The sequence below is a fragment of the Salvelinus sp. IW2-2015 genome, linkage group LG7 (assembly GCF_002910315.2).
Source record: "Salvelinus sp. IW2-2015 linkage group LG7, ASM291031v2, whole genome shotgun sequence".
NCBI lineage: Eukaryota > Metazoa > Chordata > Actinopteri > Salmoniformes > Salmonidae > Salvelinus > Salvelinus sp. IW2-2015.
This window is the reverse complement of record NC_036847.1, coordinates 956,361-982,410: the sequence shown is the minus strand read 5'-3', so window position 1 is coordinate 982,410 and position 26,050 is coordinate 956,361. Positions and strand designations below refer to the sequence as shown.

The 26,050-nt window shown below is 45.5% G+C and overlaps 1 protein-coding gene across 1 annotated transcript in view; it reads right to left on the bottom strand.

Moving 5' to 3' along the window:
- Positions 1–24,923, bottom strand: part of LOC111966173 (prickle-like protein 2) — a 30,588-nt gene extending 5,665 nt beyond the window's left edge. The window contains exons 1-7 of the mRNA XM_023990601.2: positions 24,745–24,923; positions 8,853–8,966; positions 8,601–8,738; positions 5,329–5,532; positions 4,660–4,846; positions 2,435–2,589; positions 1,539–2,334 (exon numbers count right to left, since the gene is read on the bottom strand). Coding sequence (XP_023846369.1) covers positions 1,539–2,334; positions 2,435–2,589; positions 4,660–4,846; positions 5,329–5,532; positions 8,601–8,738; positions 8,853–8,966; positions 24,745–24,876 — 1,726 coding nt within the window. The 5' untranslated portion in view covers positions 24,877–24,923. The remainder of the gene's footprint in view (positions 1–1,538; positions 2,335–2,434; positions 2,590–4,659; positions 4,847–5,328; positions 5,533–8,600; positions 8,739–8,852; positions 8,967–24,744) is intronic.
- Between the last annotated feature and the right edge of the window lie 1,127 nt (positions 24,924–26,050).

Below are 26,050 nucleotides of genomic sequence, written 5' to 3'. Positions count from 1 at the left end.
CGGGAATTTTTAAATATCAAAATGGAATCATGGGACAGAAAAGTTTGGGAACCCCTGCAATAAGGACTTGTTTTTTAATCGAAAAAAATATGAAAACAAGCAATTGTTATAGGATATTCACTTAAATGTTTTTAAATACGAGTGTCACCGGATCATCCTATCTCTCGTTCCATGATGGGCATGGAGTGGTTTTTACATACATAAAAATAATAACAGTAGCTGGATAAAATAATGTACAATAGCCCACATATATAAAAAATGGATGCTCCCAAACTTGAACTTTTAATAAAGCTTTGGTGATTAAGATTTATTTCAAAACAGTCACACGAGCCAAACCCTTTATGATAGTCTTCCCAGCAAACCGGGAACATTCCCAGAACATTAGCTAAGATTCCCAATAACTTCTAGTTTTATCTAACATTAGGATGAAAACATCCTAAAAACATTTTTTTTAAGGAAATAACATTGGTATGTTCTCCTAACATTCACTAAAATGTTGTGCACAACATCTGTAACAACCACCACAGAACATTCCCCAAACATTCTCAATAGGTTTCCAAGTAATGTAATAACACAATGTACCTGTAATGTTTTCCCAGCAAACCAGAATTGGTTCTGTGAACGTTCCCAGAACATTTGATAGGTCGTGGCAAATGTTCTCATAACACACAAACCGTGCAGTCGTACTGATGATTATAGAATGTTTGCATAAATCATTCGCCTGATGTTGCAAGAATGTTCCTAGAACACATTTAATTTGTTATTTTTTACCAATTTTTTCTCCCCAATTTCGTGGAATCCAATTGTTAGTTACAGTCTTGTCTCATCCTTGCAACTCCCGTACGGAGAGGCGAAGGCCGAGAGCCGTGTGTCCTCCGAAACACAACCCACCCAAGCCGCACTGCTTCTTGACACAATGCCCACTTAACCCAGAAGCCAGCCGCACCAATATGTCGGAGGAAACACCGTACACCTGGCGACCGTGTCAGCGTGCACTGCGTCCGGCACAGAAGTCACTCGTGCGCGATGGGACAAGGACATCCCTGCTGGCCAAACTCTCCCCTAACCCGAACGACGCTGGGCCAATTGTGCGCTGCCCCATGGGTCTCCCGGTCACAGCCGGCTGCGACAGAGCCTGGACTCGAACTCAGGATCTCCAGTGGCACAGTGATGCAGTGCGATGCAGTGCCTTAGACCACTGCGCCACTCGGGAGGCCTAATTCTTTCTTTAAACATTGCCAGAATGTTTCATTAGATCGTGGGGACCAGCGTTACCTGAAATTTGCACTTTGGCACAAGTTTTTAAGGATACACCCCAGATATTGCCAACCCTCCCACCTCAGCGCATGATAGGTCATTTAAGACATGTAAATTACCAATCCTGATGCTAGGGTTTGAAAACAGAAGAGCGCCGGCTTTAACAGGTCGAAATTGCAAAACGAGCATGCATTTGACAATTGTGCTGGCTTAACACCCGCCGAAATTAAAAACCCTTGTCTACAATGTAGCTTCTAAACTCAGTTGAGAGGGTACAGTACCTGTAGCATTGGACAGGGCCAGAGACTCCATAGATCCTCGGGGGGTCTGTTCCAGAGGGGTAAGGGGCTCTGTGAAGCTCATGCCATTGCTCATTGCTTTCCTGGTCCTGGTCAGGGGGGGCCTGCTGTCCCTCTGGAAGCCATGCATGCTGATGCTCCTCTTGTCCGAGAAGCCCTGGCCTTGGCTGGACACCTCGTTGAAGCTCATCTGGGTCTTCAGCTTGGGTGTGCGGAACTCGTCCTGGCTGTGGTGGATCCAGTTGTCCTGGAAGGATTGACCCCTCAGTGCCGCCATGGGCGTTCGCTTGGTGTTGCCCTGCACTTTAGCCCTGGACTCAGGCCTTTTTCCTGGGTTGACAGGGCTCTGGGCTGGGGGCATAGGGTTGTGGGGGCTGGGGCTGTAGCCTTTCCTGGGGTTACACAGGCCCAGGAGCAGGGATGTGGGGGTTGGAGAGGCATCCTGCTGGGAGCCCTCGTAGGCTGTCTCATAGGCTGGGGGGTAAGGTTCATCCCGGCTCATCCACACTTGGTTGAGACTAGGGGTGCGGCTGGGGGCGCGACTGGGTGTGCGGCTGGGTGTTCGACAGGGTGTCTGGCTAGAGCCAAGGCTCAGACGGTCCATCTGAATAGACAGGGGGTCCACCTCAACAGACAGACGATCAGTCATGGGCGCTGGCTGGCGACGCTCCTGCTCGGCATTTCGGCGCTCCGGTTTTAGAATCTTGATGCTGTGGTGAGACTCACGGGAGCGGGCACTCTGGAAGGCCGAGTCAGATGAGTCTGACTCATCTGGGTCCTGATTCATGGAATTTATAGAATTTATAACATAGAATTGAAATACATATAAAATACACATACTATACAACTGAACATTCAGTCAAATGCTGGTTGTTCACCTGTCCGGCGCTGCAGGAGCGTGAGCAGTAGATCTGTCCCTGTTTGGGCAGGAAGGGGCGCCCCAGGAGGGAACGCTTACAGCGGGCACAGCAGAAACACTCCTCTGTGGCGTGCCAATGCTGCCCGTCATACGTCATCTGGCCCTGGTCAATGCCTGGGGAAAGGATTAGATCCTGTCAATATGTACCTGGGCTTGAACCAGGGACCCTCTGCACACGTCAACAACTGCAACCCACAAATCATCGTTACCTATCACTCCACAATAGCCGCCACCCTTGCTGAGCAAGGGAAACAACTACTTCAAGGTCTCAGAGTGAGTGACGTCACCGATTGATACGCTACTAGTGCGCACCCCGCTAACTAGCTAGCCATTTCACTCCGGTTACACTCACCCCCCTTTTGACCTCCTCCTTTTCCTCAGCAACCAGTGATCCGGGTCAACAGCATCAATGTAACAGTATTGCTTCCATCCCTCTCCTCGCTCTAACCTGGCCTCGAACTGTCACGCCCTGATCTCTTTCACCTGTCCTTCTGATTGTCTCCACCCCCTCCAGGTGTCGCTTATTTTACCTGGTGTATTTATCCCTGTGTTTCCTGTCTCTCTGTGCCAGTTCGTCTTGTGTGTTCAAGTCAACCTGTGTGTTTATCCCGTGCTCCTGCTTTTCTATTCTTTTACTAGTCCTCCCGGTTTTGACCTTTGCCTGTTTTTCTGGACTCCCTTCCCACCTGCCTGACCATTCTGCCTGCCCTGACCTCGAGCCCGCCTGCCCTTCTGTACCTCTGGAACTCTGAACTGGTTTGGACCTTTTGCCTGTCCACGACCATTCTCTTGCCTACCCCTTTTGGATTGTTAATAAACATCTTGGACTTTAACCATCTGCCTCCTGTGTCTGCATTGGGGTCTCGCCCTTATAGTACCAACCAGGGACTCTCTGCACACATCAACAACTGACACCCTCGAAGCATCGTTACCTATCGCTCCACAAAAGCCGCGGCCCTTGCAGAGCAAGGGATACTACTATTTCAAGGTCTCAGAGCGAGTGACTTCACTGATTGAAACGTTGCTAGCGTGCACCCCGCTAACTAGCTAGCCATTTCACACCGGTTACAATTAGAATTAGAAATAATACTACTACTTACTACTAATAAGGTTTCAGTGTCGGGATATCACATACTGAGTCTAATGAACCCATTATCTACAGTGAGAGACTGTATCACTCCTCAGTAAGACAACAGCTAATCTGTAAAATATGAGCCTGCAAAATATTTTTATGATATTTACTGGAAGAAGAAATTAAATACAGTACAAACACTGTTTTATTTCCCAGAAGGTGACTGATATTGGGATTTGACCCAAAACTGGGATTATGCGGTCTATATAATAATTTAAAAATACATTAATAGAAAGCCCTCCTCCTAAACCAAGGGAACTAATAATATTTCACATGGTCCATCTGGACACAACATGGCATCCTCTGGGTCTGAATGGCTCATAGCTTCCCCCTATCTAACTGGATTCTGGGCAGCAGATAATAACCACCTTCATTTCCCTAGCCAGCCATGTCTTAGCACAGCTGAATGATGCACAGGGCTCTGAGTGTTCTGTTCTGCTATCGAGTGACAGCTGCTTTCCAAATGACTTCTACTGTAAATTGGTATGTAATGTTTTCTATTATAAGCTTTAGTCATGAATGCTTGAAGCTATGGATTTCTCTCTCAGATTTTATGACTATTCTCTCTTAACGACTACAGGGTCCTTGAATAACTCCATTGCGTTTTGTCACACGAAAAACATGTCAATAATGAAATTAGCTGAGACACGGAGAGATGGCGTTAAATGACACAGAGAAAGACAAAGTGAGATTGGTAGTGTGTGTGGGAACAACACAGTCAAAGAGTGAGGCTGGAAGACAGAGACAAAGAAAGGGTGAAAAATAGAGCAAGGGAAGAAATGGTACAAAGAAAAACAGCGATTGATATAAAGTTAACAAGAGCGACTGAGTGAGATGGCAGGAGACGAACAGCAATGGAGAGAGTGGCAGATACAGAGGGTAAGATAGAAAAACAGGAAAAGGACGCAGGTGCTTTTTGAACAATAGAATCTTTGCATTATTTATCTATTTCCATGTCTACACGTACCATCTGATACTAATCAATAGAAAGAAAGAGAAGAGTGCAGTAAACATGTACACATCGTGTTTCGGAAACATCTCGAACCGTGTACCTATGTGTTCACCGCAGGCGTCGCAGTACTCTGCATACAGGGACTCAAAGCAGTGGCAGCAGTGTGGACGTCCATCCTTCATGATGTAGCGCTGGCCGCCCAGCGGAGCCTCACACTCATAGCAGCAGAAGTGCTTCATGTGCCAGTGCCTGCCCTCTGCCTCTGTGCACTCATCAGCAAAAATAATCTAAAAAAAGAGTGTGAGAGAGAGAGATAGAGAGACAGACAGATAGACAGAGAGCAAAGATAATCATCAGCAAACATCATCTGAAGCTATTAGAGAGACACCAAGCTCATCAGCAAAGACAATGAAATATAATATGCAGGAGAGACAGAGAACAGACTGTCAAACCATAGAACACCAGAGAGGGAGAGAGATAGACACCAAGAGGTGACAGATTCTGGGCTTGCACGCACCTTAGCATTAGCAGAAATAAGACTCAGTCAAACGGAGCAAAACTTCTGCAGAGCTGGATAACTGCGGTGTGGAAGGACGGATGAGATCTCTCAACACTCTTTACCCTGTAAAACCCAATCTCACCCTTCTGAGCTCCAGCTCCAGCTCCTCCCAACTTCCCACCACCTTAAACCCCATCTCAACCTTCTGAGCTCCAGCTAACCCAGCCAACCCTCCCACCACCCCGGCCCTCTAAGCCCAGCCGGGCTCACCTCATCGCAGGCACAGCAGCGGGGTTTGAGTATCTCTGAATGGTGCCGGCCGCAGTAGATCTTCCCTTCCTGGTGAAAGTAGATGAGGTCCACCAGGAGCTCCTCACACATGCTGCACACAAAGCAGTGAGGGTGCCACACCAGGCCGTGGCCTGCCCGTGACGCAAACACCACCATGTCCCCTCCATTTATCTGGCCCCCACACTGAGAGAGAGGGAGCGAGAAAGGGCAGGGGAGACAGGGAGAGGGAGTGAGAGATAAATAGATGAAAAGAGAGAGAACGAGAGAGTCAAAGAAGGGAATTGACCGAGGGGGAGGGGGAGCGAGACGCCAGTTACATGATAGAAATAATCCAATCTTTTTAAATGTGCATGACCTAATCACAAAAGGGCTTCTATGGCAAATCCTTATGATTAGACATAAAACAGAAAACCAAGGCAAGCTGATTATTTTCAAATATTTGATTTTCTTTAGCAAAGATTTTATCCCATTTGCACTATCCCTAGTGCAGTGGTTCCCAAACTTGTTATAGCCCCGTACCCCTTCAAACATTCATCTTCCAGCTGCATACCCCCTGTAGCACCAGGGTCAGCACACTTTCAAATGTTGTTTTTTGCCATCTTAAGCCTGCCACACTTACACCATATGACACATTTATTGAACATAAGAATGAGTGTGAGTTTTTGTCACAACCCGGCTCGTGGGAAGTGACAAAGAGCTCTTATAGGACCAGGGCACAAATAATAATATAATAATCAATCATTTTGCTCTTTATTTATCCATTTACATATAAAACCTTATTTGTTAATCGAAAATTGTGAATAACTAACCACAGGTTAATGAGAACGGTATGTTTTAAAGGATGCATATACAGTTGAAGTCGGACGTTTACATACACCTTAGCCAAATACATTTAACTCAGTTTTTCACAATTCCTGAAATTTAATCTGGAATTGTGATACAGTGAATTATTAGTGAAATAATCTGTCTGTAAACAATTTTTGGAACAATTACTTGTGTCATGCACAAAGTAGATTGGCAAAACTATAGTGTGTTAACAAGAAATTTGTGGAGTGGTTGAAAAATGAGTTTTGATGACTCTACTCTAAGTCTATGTAAACTTCCGACTTCTACTGTAACTCTGCAATGTTGGGTTGTATTGGAGAGTCTCAGTCTTGAATCATTTGTGTGCCTGTATTTAGTTTTCATGCTAGTGAGGGCCGAGAATCCACTCTCACATACTGTAGGTACATGGTTGCAAAGGGCATCAGTGTCTTAACAGTACAAATCAAGCCAGGATACTCAGAGAGCAGCTCAATCCAGAAATCTGGCAGTGGCTTCTGATTAAATTCCATTTTCACAGAACTGCTTGTTGCAATTTCGATGAGGCTCTCTTGTTCAGATATCGGTAAGTGGACTGAAGGCAGGGCATGAAACGGATAACGAATCCAGTTGTTTGTGTCATCCGTTTCGGGAAAGTTCCTGCGGAATTGCTCACCGAACTAAGTTAGGTGCTTTGGTATATCACAATTGACATTGTACGTAAGCTTGGGGTCATTTGTACACCAAAAAATCATACAATTATGGAAAGTGTTGTCCTTGTTAATGCAGACAGAGAACAGCTGGCAGCTTCATTAAATAGTACCCCCAAAACACCAGTCTCAACGTCAACAGTGAAGAGGCGACTCCGGGATGCTGGCCTTCTAGGCAAAGTTCCTCTGTCCAGTGTCTGTGTTCTTTTGCCAATCTTAATCTTTTTTTTTTATTGGCCAGTCTGGATATGATTTTTCTTTGCAACTCTGCCTAGAAGGCCAGCATCCCGGAGTCGCCTCTTCACTGTTGACTTTGAAACTGATGTTTTGCAGATACTATTTAATGAAGCTGCCAGTTGAGGACTTGTGAGGCATCTGTTTCTCAAACTAGACACTCTAATGTACTTGTCCTCTTGCTCAGTTGTGCACCGGGGCCTCCCACTCCTCTTTCTATTCTGGTTAGAGCCAGTTTGCGCTGTTCTGTGAACACAGCGTTGTACAAGATCTTCAGTTTCTTGGCAATTTCTTGCATGGAATCACCTTCATTTCTCAGAACAAGAATAGACTGACGGGTTTCAGAAGAAAGGTCTTTGTTTCTGGCCATTTTGAGCCTGTAATCGAACCCACAAATGCTGATGGTCCAGATACTCAACTAGTCTAAAGAAGGTCAGTTTTATTGCTTCTTTAATCAGAACAACAGTTTTCAGCTGTGCTAACATAATTGCAAAAGGGTTTTCTAATGATCAATTAGCCTTTTAAAATGATAAACTTGGATTAGCTATCACAACGTGCCATTGGAACACAGGAATTATGGTTCCTGATAATGGGCCTCTGTACGCCTATGTAGATATTCCATAAATAATCTACCGTTTCCAGCTACAATAGTCATTTACAACATTAACAATTTCTACACTGTATTTCTGATCAATTTGATGTTATTTTAATGGACAAAAAATTTGCTTTTCTTTCAAAAACAAGGACATTTCTAAGTGACCCCAAACTTTTGAACGATAGTGTAAGTGAACCCCAAATCAATGTATTTCTCATCATATTTGTGCCTCTACGATGGTCAAACGTTTCTGTTCTGTTGTTCTGTGCTTTCCCGGGTATGGGGGCAGCAGTTCTTCGACTGCATCAGAGTCACAACCGTCAGTGTCTATGCTAGCTGGGCTAACACCAAATGTAGAATTACTGATGCTAGCATTGGATGTTTTCGTGGAAGCAGAACAACTTGTGTTGTCGACAGGTGCAGGTGTAGTACTGCTGGTAGTAGCAGTACTACCAGTAGAGTTGGTATGTCTCTACGGACGCGGGCCTTACTTTCTTTTATGATTCATCCATTTTCCAGCAAGTGGAATGAGCAGCAGCTGCGAGAGAGTAACAGTTAATGTGATTGGATGTTAATTATTTGAGTCGGCTACCTGTATTTTCGCTGAACACTAGATTGTTTAATTTTATTTTTGGCAGTGAAACGAGGCTACTCAAGCGTGAAAAAAACCTCGCCCAAATGTATAGCCCCGTTGGAAAATATAAATGGACTGTTTGAAAATGTAAAGAATTATTATTGTGACATATATTTTTTTATATGTGAATCACATTTTTATTTGGCGTACCCCCGACAGCATTGCGTGTACCCCCGTACCCCAGTTTGGGAATACCTGCCCTAGTGGAACCCAATATGTGTCTGCTCTTTATGATTTAGGATTTCTGTGATGATTGTTTTGTGTCAGCAGTGTGTACCTGTTCACAGATGGCCCCACTGACGGACAGTGGGAAAGGGCGGACATTGCCTCGGCCCAGGTTGTCCCTTTTCCTCTGGTTACTGAAGAGCTTGAGCTCCCTCTTTTCCTCGTCGTCCAGGGCGTTACAGTACCGGACCTGACAACCAGATCAACATACTCCATCATCACCATTATCAAACACATCAGCCATACCTGCGTGAATGTGTCAATAGTCACTAGACACAGAGTTTCAGGTAAACTAGTGTGTCACCTCGTTGTCGTGTGGGGGCAGCTGGTGAATCAGCTGTTTGATGCGGTGCTTCTCTCCTGGGCTGTTCACATACGGCACCCTGTCCTCAGGTAGAGAACTGTAGTACTGATGCACCTGACAGGGACACAAACCATAGATGAGTGATTTGATTTGATTTGAGTGGCTAGTGTGGTCCTCCCTTCCTGAAGTAAGACATGTGCATCCCTGTCATTATCTCTGTCGCCGTTGGATGGAAAATAAAAACAGAATTGGTTTCTAATGGTCAAATGTCTGTCGATTGAAAGCATACCTTGAGTTTTAAAGAGCCCTCCCAGATGAACCTGAAAGCAGCTGTTTCTAATGAATTGATCGTGGGCTTCATATTCTGCTGTGTTGGTTATTGGTCTGTCCTCCATCAGCCTTATTCTTGAGAACAATGGCTGGAACCGTGAGTGTCTGGGACAAAGGATCCTGTGGCCACTGCAGCAGATGCAGCCATGGAGAGCAATGTTCTCTTTCAATAGCTGACTGATCAAATCCAATCAAACTTTATTTGTCACATGCGCTGAATACAACAAGTGTAGACCTTACCGTGAAATGCTTACTTACAAGCCCTTAACCAACAGTGCAGTTCAAGAAGAGTTAAGAAAACATAAAAAATGATAAAAAGTAACACAATAACATAACAATAATGAGGCTATATACAGGGGGTACCGGTACCGAGTCAGTGTGTGGGGGTAGGTACAGGTTAGAGGTAATTTGTACATGTAGGTAGGGGTGAAGTGACTTTGCATAGATTATAAACAGTAAGTAGCAGCAGTGTACAAAACAAATGGGGGGGGGGGGTCAATGTAATAGTCCGGTGGCCATTTGATTAATTGTTCAGCAGTCTTATGGCTTGGGGGTAGAAGCTGTTAAGGAGCCTTTTGGTACTCTTGGTGTGTTTGGAGCATGATAGATCGTTGGTGATGTGGACACCAACGAACTTGAAGCTCTCGATAAAACCCTGTTGCTATGTAGAACTGAGTCATGTTTTGGATTGTGTTTGTAGAGTGCCGACTGTAGGCCCCTATTCTACTTAGTAATGGGAAAATAAAAAAGTACACTACCAGTCAAAATGGATACACGCAAATTAATTACTTAAAAATCATACAATGTGATTTTCTGGATTTTTGTTTTAGATTCCTTCTCTCACAGTTGAAGTGTACCTATGATAAAAATTACAGACCTCTACATGCTTTGTAAGTAGGAAAACCTGCAAAATTGTCAGTGTATCAAATACTTGTTCTCCCCACTGTAACAAGGCCCACATGTTAACTGAACTGCATTCCATGTGACTACCTGGTTGAGAGTATGCCAAGCGTGTGCAAAGCTGTCATCAAGCGAAAGGGTGGCTACTTTGAAGAATCTAAAATCTAAAATATATTTTGATTTGTTTAATAGTTTTGATGTTTTTACATGATTCCATATGTGTTATTCCATAGTTTAGTTTTTATTCTACAATGTAGAAAATACAAAAAATAAAGAAAAACCCTTTGAATGAGTAGGTGTGTCCAAACATTTGGCTGGTACTGTATCTATGGTATCTATGACTTTACTGTAGGCGACAATCAAAGTAATTACAGGCATTCAGTTAAACTTGTTTAGCTAAAGTCACTTGATGAAATGGAGGGGAAACGCTTCAGGTAATTATTCTCCAAGAACACAATGATCTGATCATATTATTATAATGATTTGCAACATAATCCTTGACACATACAGAGCAGATCTAAACTAAAATCATATTGTGGCTCACACCTCCCACATGAAATAAAATTACAGTTTACCATAGAATTCTTCAGTACTTACTATATAATTCTGTAGTAAACTGTATTATACTTAAGCAATAAGGCACAAGGGAGTGTGGTATATGGACAACATACCACAGCTAAGGGCTGTTCTTAGGCACTTCGCATCGCCGTAGTATATTGGCCATATACCACAAACCTCCGTGGTGCCTTATTGCTAGTATAAACTGATTACCAATGTATTTAGAGCAGTAAAAATAAATGTTTTGTCATACCCGTGGTATACCATGGCTGTTAGCCAATCGAACTTCCCAATTTATAATGTAGAATACCCTACTCCACACTGTAGTATCCCTCGATCATGTGTAGTACTTACTATATAATTTTGTAGTATACTGTAAAATACTATACTACACTCTGTAGTATCCCTCGATCATGTAGTGCTTACTATATAATTGTTTATTATAGTATAGTATACTATACTACACACTGTAGTGTCCATCGATCATGTAGTGCTTAATATAGAACTGTGAAGTATACTATAGAATACTATACTACATGCTGTACTATCCCCTTATCATGTGTAGTCTTTACTATAGCATTTTGTAGTATACTGTTGAATACTTTAGTAAATAATACAGTATTATCTCCAAAAACACTGTGTAAATACTACAGTATTTCCACACTACAGTGTCTGCAAAAAAAACAACATTTAAAAAAATATATAGTAATACTACAGTATTCTGTTTGCATATACCTCACCCATTCCCTTCCCCATATCCCAATTTGTGCCTCCCATGAGTGAGAAACCTACATGCCAAGTATAGACCATATGTTATGTTCCCTACAGGTAATAGAGGAGCCCTCGATATGGATTGACAAGATAGTGGAAAGTGATGTTTTGTTTGAAACTGCTAGGCAGTCGGGTGAAGATAATAGCACAGCGAGTGAGAATGAGTAGGGTACAGAGGCGAAGAAGAAGAAGGTTAACAAGAGATGTAGTTGTTGCGGTGGAAGCTAGCAAACCCCCTAGACTCGTTTTTGAATAGGAGTGAGGGTATTGGACCAATGCTACCTGGGAAATCCATTTAACGTCTCGAGGAAAATCTGGAATGTGTTGGAGGAAAGTGTTGAGAGTCACAAGAAGTGGTGTTATTTAGATTTCTTTTGTGTGTGTCTGCGTAGCAGAGGAAGCGGGTCATACGTCTCATAAAGATATCAGAGTAGAGTGTTTCCTGTATGGATTCTCAAAGCAAGGCGCCTGTCAAGGGTATCATTTCTGGGGTGGCGCATGAGAAAAGGCAGAGGATACTGTAACTGGAGACATACTGTAGATGGAGTGGTTGGTGCCCGTTGACTGATCTGAGAGGTGGATGGAGAAATAAAAATCCCTTCATCCATACTACTGTTCTTTGATGAAGAATTTCTCCCTTCTCATATAAAGATAGGATTCATGAGATATCCCTGTAAGAGCTTTTGTGCACAAGCCCCTTCAGTGTCATAAATGCAGAAGATTTTGTCATCTGTCAAGTGTGTGCAGACGGGAAGAGTATAGTATGCCCAGATTAAGTGAAATGCTGCAATTGTGGTGGCGAACACGCCCCCTAAATTCCTGGAGTGCCCTGTTAGGGTGAAGGTGATCGAGGTGGCAAGAGTAAGGGGTGTCCAGCTTGTTCCCTATCTGGAGGCGGTTAGAAGAACGGAAGGAACGAGTGGCAAGCAAGAAACAAAGGTTGTCGAGCCACCACCACAAGTGAAGGTTTCTCATAAAATGTTACATGTTAAAAAGGTGGACATTTGGCTATTTATTACATTGGTCATAAACTGTACAGCACAAGCGTAGAAGAGAAAATTGGAATCATTGTGAATGCAGCTGAAATTTCACAGCTGAGGCCTTGCAAGAAATCCTGTTGGTGAATGTTCTTCCCTCACAGGTCCCCGAGCCTGTGTTAGGGATGCATTTTGGAATGGACTGTGATTGAAGAAGTGGGATGGGTTTTGTTTGTTGACATGTCAATTTTCGATATTTGGTATGATGTCATTTTCCCCCTTTCCCGCAATGTTTTTTTTAATTATATTTTTTGATTCCATTAATAATAATGCACCATTAACTGTCACGATCGTCGTTGGAAGCATACTCGGACCAAAGCGCAGCGTGATCTGGGTTCCACATATTTATTTAATGAAACGCACAAAAAAACAATAAAGAATAACCGAAACGTGACGTTCAGGAGTGCTCACAGGCAACAACACAAAAACAAGATCCCACAAAACACAGTGGGGAAATGGCTGCCTAAATATGATCCCCAATCAGAGACAACGATAAACAGCTGCTTCTGATTGGGAACCATACTAGGCCAACATAGAAAAAAACAACCTAGATTACCCAGCCTAGTCACACCCTGACCTAACCAACATTGAGAATAAAAAGTCTCTCTATGGTCAGGGCGTGACATTAACGTTGGATGCCAATCGCCGTTAAACCCTATCGAAGAAGTAGAGCAGAAGCTCTGAACTATCCGTTTAGACGCCAGTCCTACCTACTTACAGGTTATGGAAAATGTGCTCTTTTAGCAATTATCCAGTAGGTTTCCTCAATGTGAAAGACCAAACTTCTATGTCAAACATAATAAAACAAAAACAGTATAGTAAATACAACAGTATAATACAGTCACGTCTGCAAAAACACTGCAGTAAATACAACAGTTTAATACACTAATGTCCCCAAAACACGGCAGTAAATACTACAGTATACTAGTCATATCCGCAAAAACACTGTAAATACTACAGTAGAGTCTGAAATAACCCTACAGTGAATACTATAGTATATAAATATAGCAATACTACAGTATTTATACCATAGAATACTATAGTATTTTTCATGTGGGCTAGCATTGCACCAAAACACTAAGGCTCTCCAATCCTGTAGAAAACAATCACTTAGGCAACAGTAAACGCCAAACTAAGTTGTCTTGATTTCATTAATCTCCTGTCGGTTCAGAGAAAGGCCACAGCTTCCATCAGCATCCTGTCAAGATGGCTGACTAGAGAAAATAACTATCATCAGCAATGCCTGTCGTCTATTAATAGAGCCCCGGGAGCGAGCGAGGGAGCGAGCGAGCAAGGGCGGGAGGTACAGCACTTTACTGTGGAGACAGGAGTTTTAACTTCAGCCTGATCGGCCTGAGAACAAACACAGAACTAATTTCTCCATCATCTGGACAGCTCCCGTTCATGGAAAGCACAAGGAATGCTTATGTCTGTGCTATTTTCTCTCTGTGCAGGAAGTTTACGCTTTAGTTTGTTCCAATTTTGTTCCTGATCGAATAAAAACATTGCAATGCAACAAACAGCAGAAAATGAAATTATTTGAGTGAACCATTATTTAACCAGGGATTCATGCTGAGACCACGGCCTCTTTTGCATATGAGCCCTGCATGAACACATCAATAAACAACATTTACACTATACATAGCTACAGTATATACTGTACACATCAATTACACAATACATGGGAAGCAAACACAAAACATGAAAAACAAAACACATTCTTCCGCCCTCTAACATCCACCTGAATTGCCCTAGAGCAAGGGTCTCCAACCGTTCCTAGAATGAGAGCTACTTAAAAAAATGTTACGAGCTAGTAATTTTTTCCAGCTTTCAAATAGGTACGTCCTTCTCTTCTCCTCTCCACCCCGGGTCTTTAGTTTACAAGAGAAAGTAGTGTACTATGTTTCTGTCAATATACCTGGTAAAATAATGGTTCATAAACAACTGTAAGCGGGGCCCTATAAAATCTATGATTTTTCCCCCAAATTCTGTTTTATATTTTTCCAAATTCTGTTTCTCAGTTTTATTATTCCTGGTTATAGATTTTAATTTCTATTTCACTCCCAGAATTACAATAGTTCATAGAGAAACTGTAACGGTTTTCGTCGTCTGAAGAAGAGGAATCGGACCAAAGCGCAGCGTGGTAAGTGTTCATGCTTTTTATTGAAACTGAACACTATAACAAAATAACAAAGAGAATAACCGAAACCGAAACAGTCCTGTCAGGTGCAAAACACTAAACAGAAAATAACTACCCACAAAAACCATGTGGGAAAAAGCTACTTAAGTATGGTTCCCAATCAGAGACAACGATAGACAGCTGTCCCTGATTGAGAACCATACCCGGCCAAAACAAAGAAATACAAAAACATAGAAAAAGAACATAGAATGCCCACCCAAATCACACCCTGACCAAACGAAAATAGAGACATAAAAAGCTCTCTAAGGTCAGGGTGCGACAAAAACAACAGAATTGAAGCTGTGGACAATAAAAGGCCACTCTAAAATGTGCAGTTTTGTCACACAACACAATGCCACAGATTGGCATGCTGACTGCAGGAATGTCCACCAGAGCTGTTGCCAGAGAATTTGGTACCACGTTCAACCAGCCTCAAAACTGCATACCATGTGTAACCACGCCAGCCCAGGACCTCCACATCCAACTTCTTTACCTTCGGGATTGTCTGAGACCAGCCACCTGGAAAACTGATGAAACTGTGGGTTTTCACAACCCAAGAACTTTTGCACAAACTGTCAGAAACCATCTCAGGGAAGCTCATCTGCATGCTCGTCATCCTCACCAGGGTCTTGACCTGACTGCAGTTTGGCGTCCTAAACAACTTTAGTGTGCAAATACTCACCTTCGATGGCAACTGGCATGCTGGAGAAGTGTGCTCTACATGGATGAATCCCGGTTTCAACCTTTCCTGGCAGATGGTAGACAGCGTGGCAGTATGGCATTGTGTGGGCAATGTCAACATTGTGAACAGAGTGCCCCATGTTGGCGGTGGGGTTATGGTATGGGCAGGCATAAGCTTCGGACAACAAACACAACTGCATTTTGAATGCACAGAGATACCTTGACGATATCCTGAGGCCCATTGTCGTGCCATTTATCCGCCGCCATCACCTCATGTTTCAGTATGATATTGCACGGCCCCATGTCGCAAGGATCTGTACACAATTCCTGCAAGCTGTAAATGTCCCAGTTCGTCCATGGCCTGCATTCTCACCCATTGAGCATGTTTGGGATGCTGTGGATTGACGTGTGCAACTGCATGTTCCAGTTCCCGTCAACATCCAGCAACTTTGCCCAGCCATTGAAGAGGAGTGGGACAATATTCCACAGGCCACAATCAACAGTCTGAAAAACTCTATGTGAAGGAGATACTGACTGATTTTCTGATTCCTTCCTTTTTTAAGGCATCTGTGAACAATATATGCATTTCTGTATTCCCAGTCATGTGAAATCCATAAATTAGGGCCTAATGAATTTACTTTAATAGACTGATTTCCTATGAACGGTAACTCAGTAAAATCTTTGAAATTGTTGCTTAAAACATTTATATTTTTGTTCAGTAGATACAAATTATATACTTACTCATGATATACTTGTCACGACTTCTGTCAAAGTCGATGCCTCTCCTTGTTCAGGCGGTGTTTGGCGGTCGACGTCGCCGGTCTTCTAGCCATCGCTGATCCATTTTTCATTTTCCATTTGTGTTGTCTTGTTTTCCCACACACCTGGTTTCATTTCCCTCATTATGTGTTGTGTATTTAGCCCTCTGTTTCCCCCATGTCTTTGTGCACAATTGTTTATTGTTAGGTCGGTACGTTTCCGGCTGGTTTATTCCCGGGTGCTGTTTTACCCGTGTTTAGTGACAACCGTTATTTTGTTCGCACATTGGGTTTGTTACTTTGTGCATTTGCCTTTATTAAAGTGCGTTGTTCACTTATCTCTGCTCTCCTGCGCCTGACTTCATGCACCAGCTACACCCACCGCCTGACACAATCACGCACCCCAATCGTCATGGAGTCAGCAGGAGCAGGTACCCCTGTTATTGGGGTCGAGGAGCGCATCCAGGAGCAAGCGGTGATGCTTCATCAGCTCGGCGCCACCATGGATCGCGTCATAAAGAATATGGATCGCTGGGAGAGAAAGGGAGGTCCTCCAGCGTCTCCGCCAGAGCAAACAAGGCCTCCACTACTCGCCCCTCTTTCACCCGGTCCCAGTGGGATTCGTCTGAACCTCCCTAGGGAGTATGATGGGACGGTTGCACAATGTCAGGGCTTCCTATTACAGCAGGAGCTCTACCTAGCAACCGTCCACCCAGCGTTTTTGGACCGAGAGAGGGTGTCCACCGTCGTCTCATGCCTCTCAGGGAGAGCCCAGGAGTGGGCCAACGCCGTGTGGGAGGAAGGAGACGCGGCGCTGGACCACTTCAAAGATTTCACCCGCCAATTCCGGGCAGTCTTCGACCACCATGAGGGTAGAGCGGCGAACGTCTTATACATCTAAGGCAGGGGACGAGGAGCGCCCAGGAGTTCGCTCTGGACTTCCGGACCCTGGCCGCTGGCGTGGGATGGAACGACAGGCCCCAGATCGACCACTATCGTTGCAGTTTGCACGAGGACGTCCGTCGGGAGTTGGCCTGCAGGGACACCACCCTCACTTTTGATCAGGTGGTGGACCTGTCCATTCAGTTGGATAACCTGCTGGCTACCCGCGGACGTCCAGATCAGGGTCTGTCGGTTCCATCCCCCAGTACCACCGCTCCGACGCCCACCGCTCCGACGCCCATGAGGTGCTGCGCTTAGGGAGACCGGTTCCGTTTCAGGCACTATCTGTGGCTGCAGAGGGCACACTGCTGGTCGGTGCTGAGGAGGTTCCTCTGGCAGTCGAGGTAGCAGGCAGGGCACTCCCGCGTCACCCCAGGTGAGCCGGCACCATGCTCACCCAGAGCTCTCTGTTGCCCACATGTTTTTGAACGTTACTTTTCCTGAGTTTTCCCCACATTCCCAGCATAAGGCGCTTATCGATTTAGGTGCAGCTGTGAATTTCATTGACAGATCATTTGCCCATAGATTAGGGATCCCCATTGTTCCAGTGGATATGCCCTTCCCAGTTCACGCCCTAGACAGTCGACCATTAGGGTCCGGGTTGATTAGGGAGGTCACCGCGCCCCTGGGCATGGTGACGCAAGAAGGTCATAAGGAGAGAATCTGTCTCTTCTTTATTGATTCTCTTGCGTTTCCCATGGTGCTAGGCCTAACCTGGTTAGTATGTCATGATCCCACTGTTTCGTGGCAACGGAGGGCTCTCACGGGGTGGTCACGAGAGTGGTCGGGGAGGTGTTTAGGGGTTTCCGTTGGTGCTACTACGGTGGAAAGTAAAGACCAGATCTCCACCGTGCGCATTCCCCCTGAATATGCCAATTTGGCTCTCGCCTTCTGTAAGAAGAAGGCGACTCAATTACCACCCCATCGACAGGGTGATTGTGCGATAAATCTCCTGGTAGACGCTGCACTTCCCAGGAGTCACGTGTATCCCCTGTCACAGGCGGAGACGGTGGCTATGGAAACATATGTCTCCGAATCCCTGCGTCAGGGGTACATTCGGTCATCCACCTCACCCTTCTCCTCGATTTTCTTTTTTGTGAAGAAGAAGGAGGGAGGTCTGCGCTCGTGTATTGACTATCGAGGTCTAAATCAAATCACGGTGAGGTACAGTTACCTGCTACCTCTCATCGCCACGGTGATTGAGTCAATGAACGGGGCGCGCTTCTTCACGAAACTAGATCTCAGGAGCGCGTATAACCTGGTGCGTATCTGGCACAGAGACGAGTGGAAGGCAGCGTTCAGTACCACCTCAGGGCATTATGAGTACCTCGTCATGCCGTACGCGTTGATGAATGCTCCATCAGTTTTCCAAGCATTTGTAGACGAGATTTTCAGGCACCTGCACGGGCAGTGGTGTATATTGATGACATTCTGATATACTTTGCTACACGCGCCGAGCATGTGTCCCTGGTGCGCAGGGTGCTTGGACGATTGTTGGAGCATGACCTGTACATTAAGGCTGAGAAATGCCTGTTCTTCCAGCAGTCCGTCTCCTTCCTAGGGTACCGCATTTCCACATCAGGGGTGGAGATGGAGAGTGACCACATTTCAGCCATGCGCAATTGGCCGACTCCCACCACGATAAAGGAGGTGCGGCGGTTTTTAGGGTTTGCCAATTGCTACCGGAGATTTATCCGGGGTTTTGACCAGGTGGCAGCTCCCATTACCTCACTGCTGAAGGGGGGTCCTGTACGTTTGCAGTGGTCAGCTGAGGCGGACAGGGCTTTTGCTCACCTAAGGGCTGTGTTTACCTCGGCTCCCATGCTAGCCCATCCGGATCCTTCTTTGGCGTTCATCGTGGAGGTGGACGTGTCCGAGGCTGGGATACGCTCGGCGCTCGGGCACGCCACCGAAGCTCCGCCCCTGTGCTTACCTCTCGAAGAAGCTCAGCCCGGCGGAGCGGAACTATGATGTGGGGGACCGGGAGTTGTTTGCTGTGGTGAAAGCCTTGAAGGCGTGGAGACACTGGCTTGAGGGGGCTAAACACCCTTTTCTCATCTGGACTAACCACCGCAACCTGGAGTACATCCGGGCAGCAAGGAGACTGAATCGTCGTCAGGCAAGGTGAGCCACGTTTTTTATCTGTTTTGTGTTTAACCCTGTCCTACAGACCAGGTTCCCAAAATGTGAAGGCAGACGCACTGTCCCGGCTGTATTACACAGAGGAGCGGCTCATGGATCATACTCCCATACTCTCGGCCTCCTGCCTGGTAGCGCCGGTCGTGTGGGAGCTGGACGCGGACATTGAGCAGGCATTATGTACAGAGCCCGCTCCCCTCCAGTGTCCAGCGGGGCGTCTGTACGTTCCGTCTGTTGTCCGCGACCGGCTGATCTGTTGGGCCCACACGTCACCCTCCTCTGGTCACCCTCCTCTGGTCATCCTGGTATCGGTCGGACGGTGCCCTGTTTTAGTGGGAAGTACTGGTGGCCCACTTTGGCTAAGGACGTGAGGGTATATGTATCCTCCTGCTTGGTGTGCGTCCAGTGCAAGGCTCCTAGGCACCTGCCCAGAGGTAAGTTACAACCTTTATCCATTCTACAACGGCCGTGGTCGCACCTGTCGGTAGATTTCCTGACCGATCTTCCTCCCTCACAGGGTAATACCATGATCCTGATCGTTGTGGATCATTTATTTAAGTCCTGTCGTCTCCTCCCTTTGCCCGGTCTCCCTATGGCCCTACAGACTGCGGAGGCCTTGTTTCCACACGTCTTCCGGCACTACGGGGTGCCTGAGGATATAGTGTCTGATCGGGGTCCCCAGTTCACGTCGAGGGTCTAAAGGGCGTTCATGGAACGTTTGGGGGTCTCCGGTCAGCCTTACCTTGGGTTTTCACCCCGAGAGTAACGGGCAGGTGGAGAGAGTGAACCAGGATGTGGTAGGTTTCTGAGGTTCTATTGCCAGGACCGGCCGGGGGAGTGGGCAGCGTTCATGCCCTGGTTAGAGATGGCCCAGAACTCGCTCCGCTACTCCTCCACTAACCTTTCCTCTATCCAGTGTGTATTGGGGTATCAGCCTGTCCTGGCTCTTTGGCATCAGAGTCAGATCGAGGCTCCTGCAGTGGATGACTGGTTCAGGCACGCAGAGGAAACATGGGACGCCGCCCATGTTCACCTTCAGCGCGACCGTTACTGCAGTGAGGCCTCGGTGTTCGTACCGGGGGACCGGGTCTGGCTCTCGACCCGAAACCTGCCTTTCCGCCTGCCCTGCCGGAAGCTGGGTCCGCGGTTTGTGGAGCCATTTAAAGTCCTGAGGAGAGTGAACGAGGTATGTTATAGGTTACAGCTTCCCCCCGATTACCGCATTAACCCCTCGTTCCATGTGTCTCTCCTCAGGCCGGTGGTGGCTGACCCGCTCCAGGAGTCTGATTTGCGGGAGGTTCCTCCGCCCCCTCTGGACATCGAGGGGACCCCAGCGTACTCCGTTTGTTCCATACTGGATTCGAGACGTCGGGCTAGGGGCCTTCAGTACCTCGTGGACTGGGAGGGGTATGGTCCGGAGGAGAGATGCTGGGTTCCGGTGGAGGACATTATGGACCCTTCAAAGCTGCAGGAGTTCCACCGTCTCCTTCCGGATCGCCCTGTGCCTCGTCCCCGAGGCCGGTGTCGGCGCGCTGCTGGAGCCGCGTGTCAAGGGGGGGGTACTGTCACAACTTCTGCCGAAGTCGATGCCTCTCCTTGTTCGGGTGGTGTTCGGCGGTCGACGTCGCCGGTCTTCTAGCCAACGCTGATCCATTTTTCATTTTCCATTTGTGTTGTCTTGTTTTCCCACACACCTGGTTTCATTTCCCTCATTATGTGTTGTGTATTTAGCCCTCTGTTTCCCCCATGTCTTTGTGCGTGTTTGTTTGTTGTAAGTGCTTGTGCACATGTTGACTGGTGCGCGACGGGTTTTGTACCCATGTGTTGTTATTTCTGATGCCTTTGGTTTTGCCATTAAACTGTTCCGGCTATTACCTAGTTCTGCTCTCCTGCGTCTGACTTCCCTGCCACCAGTTACGCACCCCTTACAGCAAATGGGTCTTCCAAATGGACAATGACCCCAAGCATACTTCCAACGTTTTGGCAAAATGGAGTAAGGACAACAAAGTCAAGGTATTGGAGTGGCCATCACAAAGCCCTGACCTCAATCCTATAGAAAATGTGTGGGCAGAACTGAAAAAGCGTGTGCGAGCAAACACTCCATTCACCCTAGTCATAGACTGATCTCTCTTCTACCGCACGGCAAGCGGTACTGGAGCGCCAAGTATAGGTCCAAAAGACTTCTTAACAGCTTCTACCCCCAAACCATAAGACTGCTGAACAGCTAATCTAATGGCTACCTGGACTATTTGCATTGCTCCCCCACCCCCATTTTTACGCTGCTGCTAATCTCTGTTTATTATCCATGCATAGTAACTTTACCTCTACCTATACTTTACTTTAAAAAAAGGTTTGACTTCAGTTTATTTTAGTAAATTCTTTCTAAACACTTTTTTTCTTAGAACTGCATTGCTGGTTTAAAGGGCTTGTAAGTAAGCATTTCACTGTAAGGTACCTGTTCTATTCGGCGGTGACAAATACAATTTGATGTAAGGTTGCCAACTGGCGATTTTCATTCATTCATTCATCAAGCATGTCACACATATTATCTAGATACTGACTGTAAGCACTTGGTGGCCTATAGCGACACCCCAAAAGAAAAGGCTTTACATGTGCCAAGTGAACCTGCAACCACAACAATTCAATAAGAATAATAATAATAGTAATACGATCTTCATTACAGGGATATGGCTCTGAATTTACACAGCAGCACCTCCCCCATAAGCATGTCGGTCTCTTCTATAGATGTTATATCCTTGTATTGCTACTGCTGTATCATCAAATGAATTATCTAAGTGACTCTCAGAAATGGCTAATATATGAATGTTATCTGATGTTAGCAAGTTATTGATTTCATGAACCTTATTTCTAAGGCTACATATATTAATATGGGCTATTTTTCAGCCCTTTCCTTGGGTAGCTTATCAGAGATAGAGATAATATGGAAAAGTAATAGAAAAATATATACATTCAGCAGTCCATTAATCAATTGGTGTGTGTGTGTGTGTGTGCTGCGGGGTTGAAGCTACGAACCCATAGGCTTGGCTCTCATCCCTTCCAGGCTTCTGGGAGGGAGAGTGGACAATGAGCCTGTCATAGTGGATGTAAGTAATGTCCCCACGTGTTCTGGCAGCTTTCATGGCAGGGATAAGTTATTTCCTCTTTTGGTGCACAGCTTCACGATAGTCCTTGTTGAGGATGATATATGTTCCACTCAAGTTCTTGGCTATTACCAGAACAGCTACCTTGTCCTTGAACCTCAGGAACTTTACCACTATCGGCCTGGGTCTATCACCTGGGCCGGTGGTGGGTTTTCCAGCCCTATGGGCGCGCTCCACCTCAATCTTCCTGTGGTCCATCTTCAATTTCTCAGAGATYATTTCCCTCACTTTGTCCTCGGACTACGTTCAGGTCTCATGTGGAGATTCTGCAATTCCGTCCACAACCTTGTTGTTGCGCCTTGATTGTCGCTTGAGATTTGATTCCTCCATCATTGTTATTTATCATGGATTCACACACAGAACTGATGTCCTCTCTCAATGACTTACAGATTGCTGTCATCTTGCCGTTTTCCTGTTTCAACTCATTGAGCTGACCCTGGGAGAACTGCAAACTGTTCTTCAGATCCTGGACCTCTCTGGTCAGGTCGTCCATTCTTTTATTAGTTGAATCCACCAGTATTTGGACAAAACAGTTGAAGCTATTTTCTGCTTATAGAACTCTTTGTGTTTTTTTAAAAGATCCTTCAACTGTGATAGAGAAACACCACTGTCCTCAACGGTACTCCCCCCGGCTTTGGTATTTGTCATGGTAGCTATAAACCATGTACTCCTCGCAGTTCCAGACAGGGCAGGTCACAAGGAAGATTGAAAACAACAACAAATAGCAGGGATCTAGACAGCCACAAACCCGGTCAATCCGCGGTCCCAGCCACAATGGCTAACCGCGTTGTGGGCTGCAGTCACGGGCTCCAGTCACAGGCTGCTAGCATGACAGGCAGCTAGCTAGCCTATCATGCTATGCCAAATAGGTCCTCAGACCCGGCCTTGGTCGGCAGGATCATTGGACAGAGAGTAGCAGTCCCAGCTACTGATGCTAACTGCATCACATGATCCAAACTCAAAAGTTATCCAGCTACTAAGAAGCTTTCCAATACACTTTCAAAACAACAAACTATCCAAAACAACAAACCAAGCTCTCCCTGGTTCCACGTTCAACAGGAAGGGATATGAGACAATTACAATAATTGAAGCTCTGACAGAGCCTGGTCAGCTGTGGGGGCAATAGCATACACCACAGTGTCATCTGCAGACAGATGAAAGTTTGAATTATTACAGATACAGTAAACCAATATTGTTTGAAAGGTTGCTGGATCGAATCCCCAAGTTGACAAGGTAAAGATCTGTTTTTCTGCCCCTTAACAAGGCAGTTAACCCACTGTTCCCCGGGCGCCGAAGACGTTGATGTCGATTAAGGCAGCCCACCACACCTCTCTGATTCAGAGGGGTTAAATGCGGAAGACACATTTCAGTTGAAGGCATTCAGTTGTACAACTGACTAGGTATCCCCCTTTCCCCTTTCATGTAAATAGTGAAAAGAACCGTACCAAGAACCGATCCCTGTGGGACACCCTTTGTTATGTGTTCTGTCCTTACATTTTTTTTCAAACCATCTACATGTTGCCTGGTTCAGACCAATTGATGAAAGCCTCTGAATAAGTAATGAGTGTTCTACTGTGTTGAATGCTTTAGACAGGTCCAAAGAAGTAGCATAGATGGTGCTATGACCAGGTCTGAAACCTGACTGGTGTACATTTAGAATACATGTTATAATTAAAAATGATCTAAGCTGAGTATTTTCAATCAAATCAAATCAAATGCTATTTGTCACACCGCCAAATACAACAGGTGTAGACCTTACAGTGAAATGCTTACTTACAAGCCCTTAACCAACAATGCAGTTTTAATTTAATAAAAAAAAATATATATATATAAAAGTAACAAAGAATTAAAGACCACTGAAATCTTTTTTTTTTTTTAACCTTTATTTAACCAGGCAAGTCAGTTAAGAACAAATTCTTATTTACAATGACGGTCTATCCGGGAACAGTGGGTTAACTGCCTTGTTCAGGAGCAGAACAACATATTTTGACCTTGTCAGCTCGTGGGTTTCGATCCAGCAACCTTTCGGTTACTGGCCAAATGCTCTAACCACTAGGCTACCTGCCGCCCCCAAAATACAAAATACAACCATAATTTCATTACTTTCATATTTTCATGTCCTTCAGACAATGCATTCCACAGATTATCCTCCAGCTCATCTTCAGTTTGGTCATGGTTTCTGTCTTTTTCTCCTCTATTCTTCTCTCCTCAAACCACACGTGGCACTCAGCGCATGATCGAGGGGATTGAAAATTAATTAATCATCAGTTCTGCTGCTCGTTTACCGTGGGTAGTTGGGTTAAAGAGGTAACAGAGAGGTCAGAATTGGGTTGTGCACCTGTTCAGGGCTGAGACCGAGGGGTGTAGTCAGCAGTGTAAGAGAAGGGGGAAAAAAGGGGTACAAAAGAGTGGGTAACAGAGAGGTGGGTAGTGTACCTGTTCAGGGCTGAGGCCAGGGGGCACCCAGGCGTATTCCTCCAGCGCGCAGCCTGAGTCGTCGTCAGAAGTAGAGTTCCTCTGGAAGTCGTACATCAACTTAGTGACACTCTTATCCATCTCCAGAGACATGGCCCTCACCACATGCTCCTCACTGGGACTCTTAGAGTGGACACCAGTCTTCTTTTAGCAGAGATTGTGAGAGAAAGAAGAAGGGGAGAGTGAAAGAGAGGGAGAGAGAGAGAGAGAGGGAGAGCGAGAGAGAGGGGGGAGTGAGAGAGGGAAAAGGGGAGCGTGCGAGAGAGCGCAAGAGAGGGAGAGGGAAAAAGAGAAAGTGAAGAGAGCATGAGAGAAATAGAGAGATAGAATAATTAGTATTCTAGACTACAGGCTGAGGGCTCAGATTTCCCAGTGGCATACATCAGGGCTATGGCAGATATATTAAAACATTTTAAGCAATTTGTTACAAGCAATTACACATGAATATTGTACAGAGACACACACACTAACGCACACATTGGCTCAGACTTTATTAAAACTGTCAAAAGCACATTATGTTTATGCCATTATAGTTTTCAAAACGAATGTACAGTCCAAACACAAAAAACAAATACAACCGACCTAAGTTAAGTGATCATTTATCAGATATGGAGAAAAGAGAGGGTCTCTGGCTGGAGAGTAAAACAGCTGGACACATTACTATTAACAGGACAAGTCAAAAGTGTAAGTAGGGAATGGAGGGTGGGTGATAAAGGGACAGGAGGCCCTTACAGTAAATTGGTTTATATGGAAAACAAGATCATGGGTTTACTGTAGCGAATTCAGTTCCAATAGAATCAGTCCCACCCCATCACATGCCACAGACCAGACTCAAACATGATCTGTCCACATGAATCCAAAACATAATTCCCTCACCACAACCCTGTGAAACATCCAATACTTGTAATCTAACAGATACCTAAAACAGCTTCTCAGAACCTCTTACAAAACACACACAAAGACAAATGAGATAACTAAAGCTATGAAAGGACAATGACTTAACTAGTCTCCCTCTCTGTGCTTTGAGGGAGAGCCGGTGAGTGAGTCAGAGTGCATGAGGTACTGTGGTGTGTTGTTTATCTCTCTCTAAAATGGACGCTGCTGATTCCTCTAAGGGACTAGGTAAAGCTGGTGTAGCTGCTAGCCCCTGGCCTGGCCTGAGGAAGGCAGGCAGTGCACTACTTACATCACCACTGTATGGAGGCTGAGTGGAGAGAGAGGGAGAGACCTGGAGGGAGTGTTTTTTTTGTTGACGTAACACACTCTC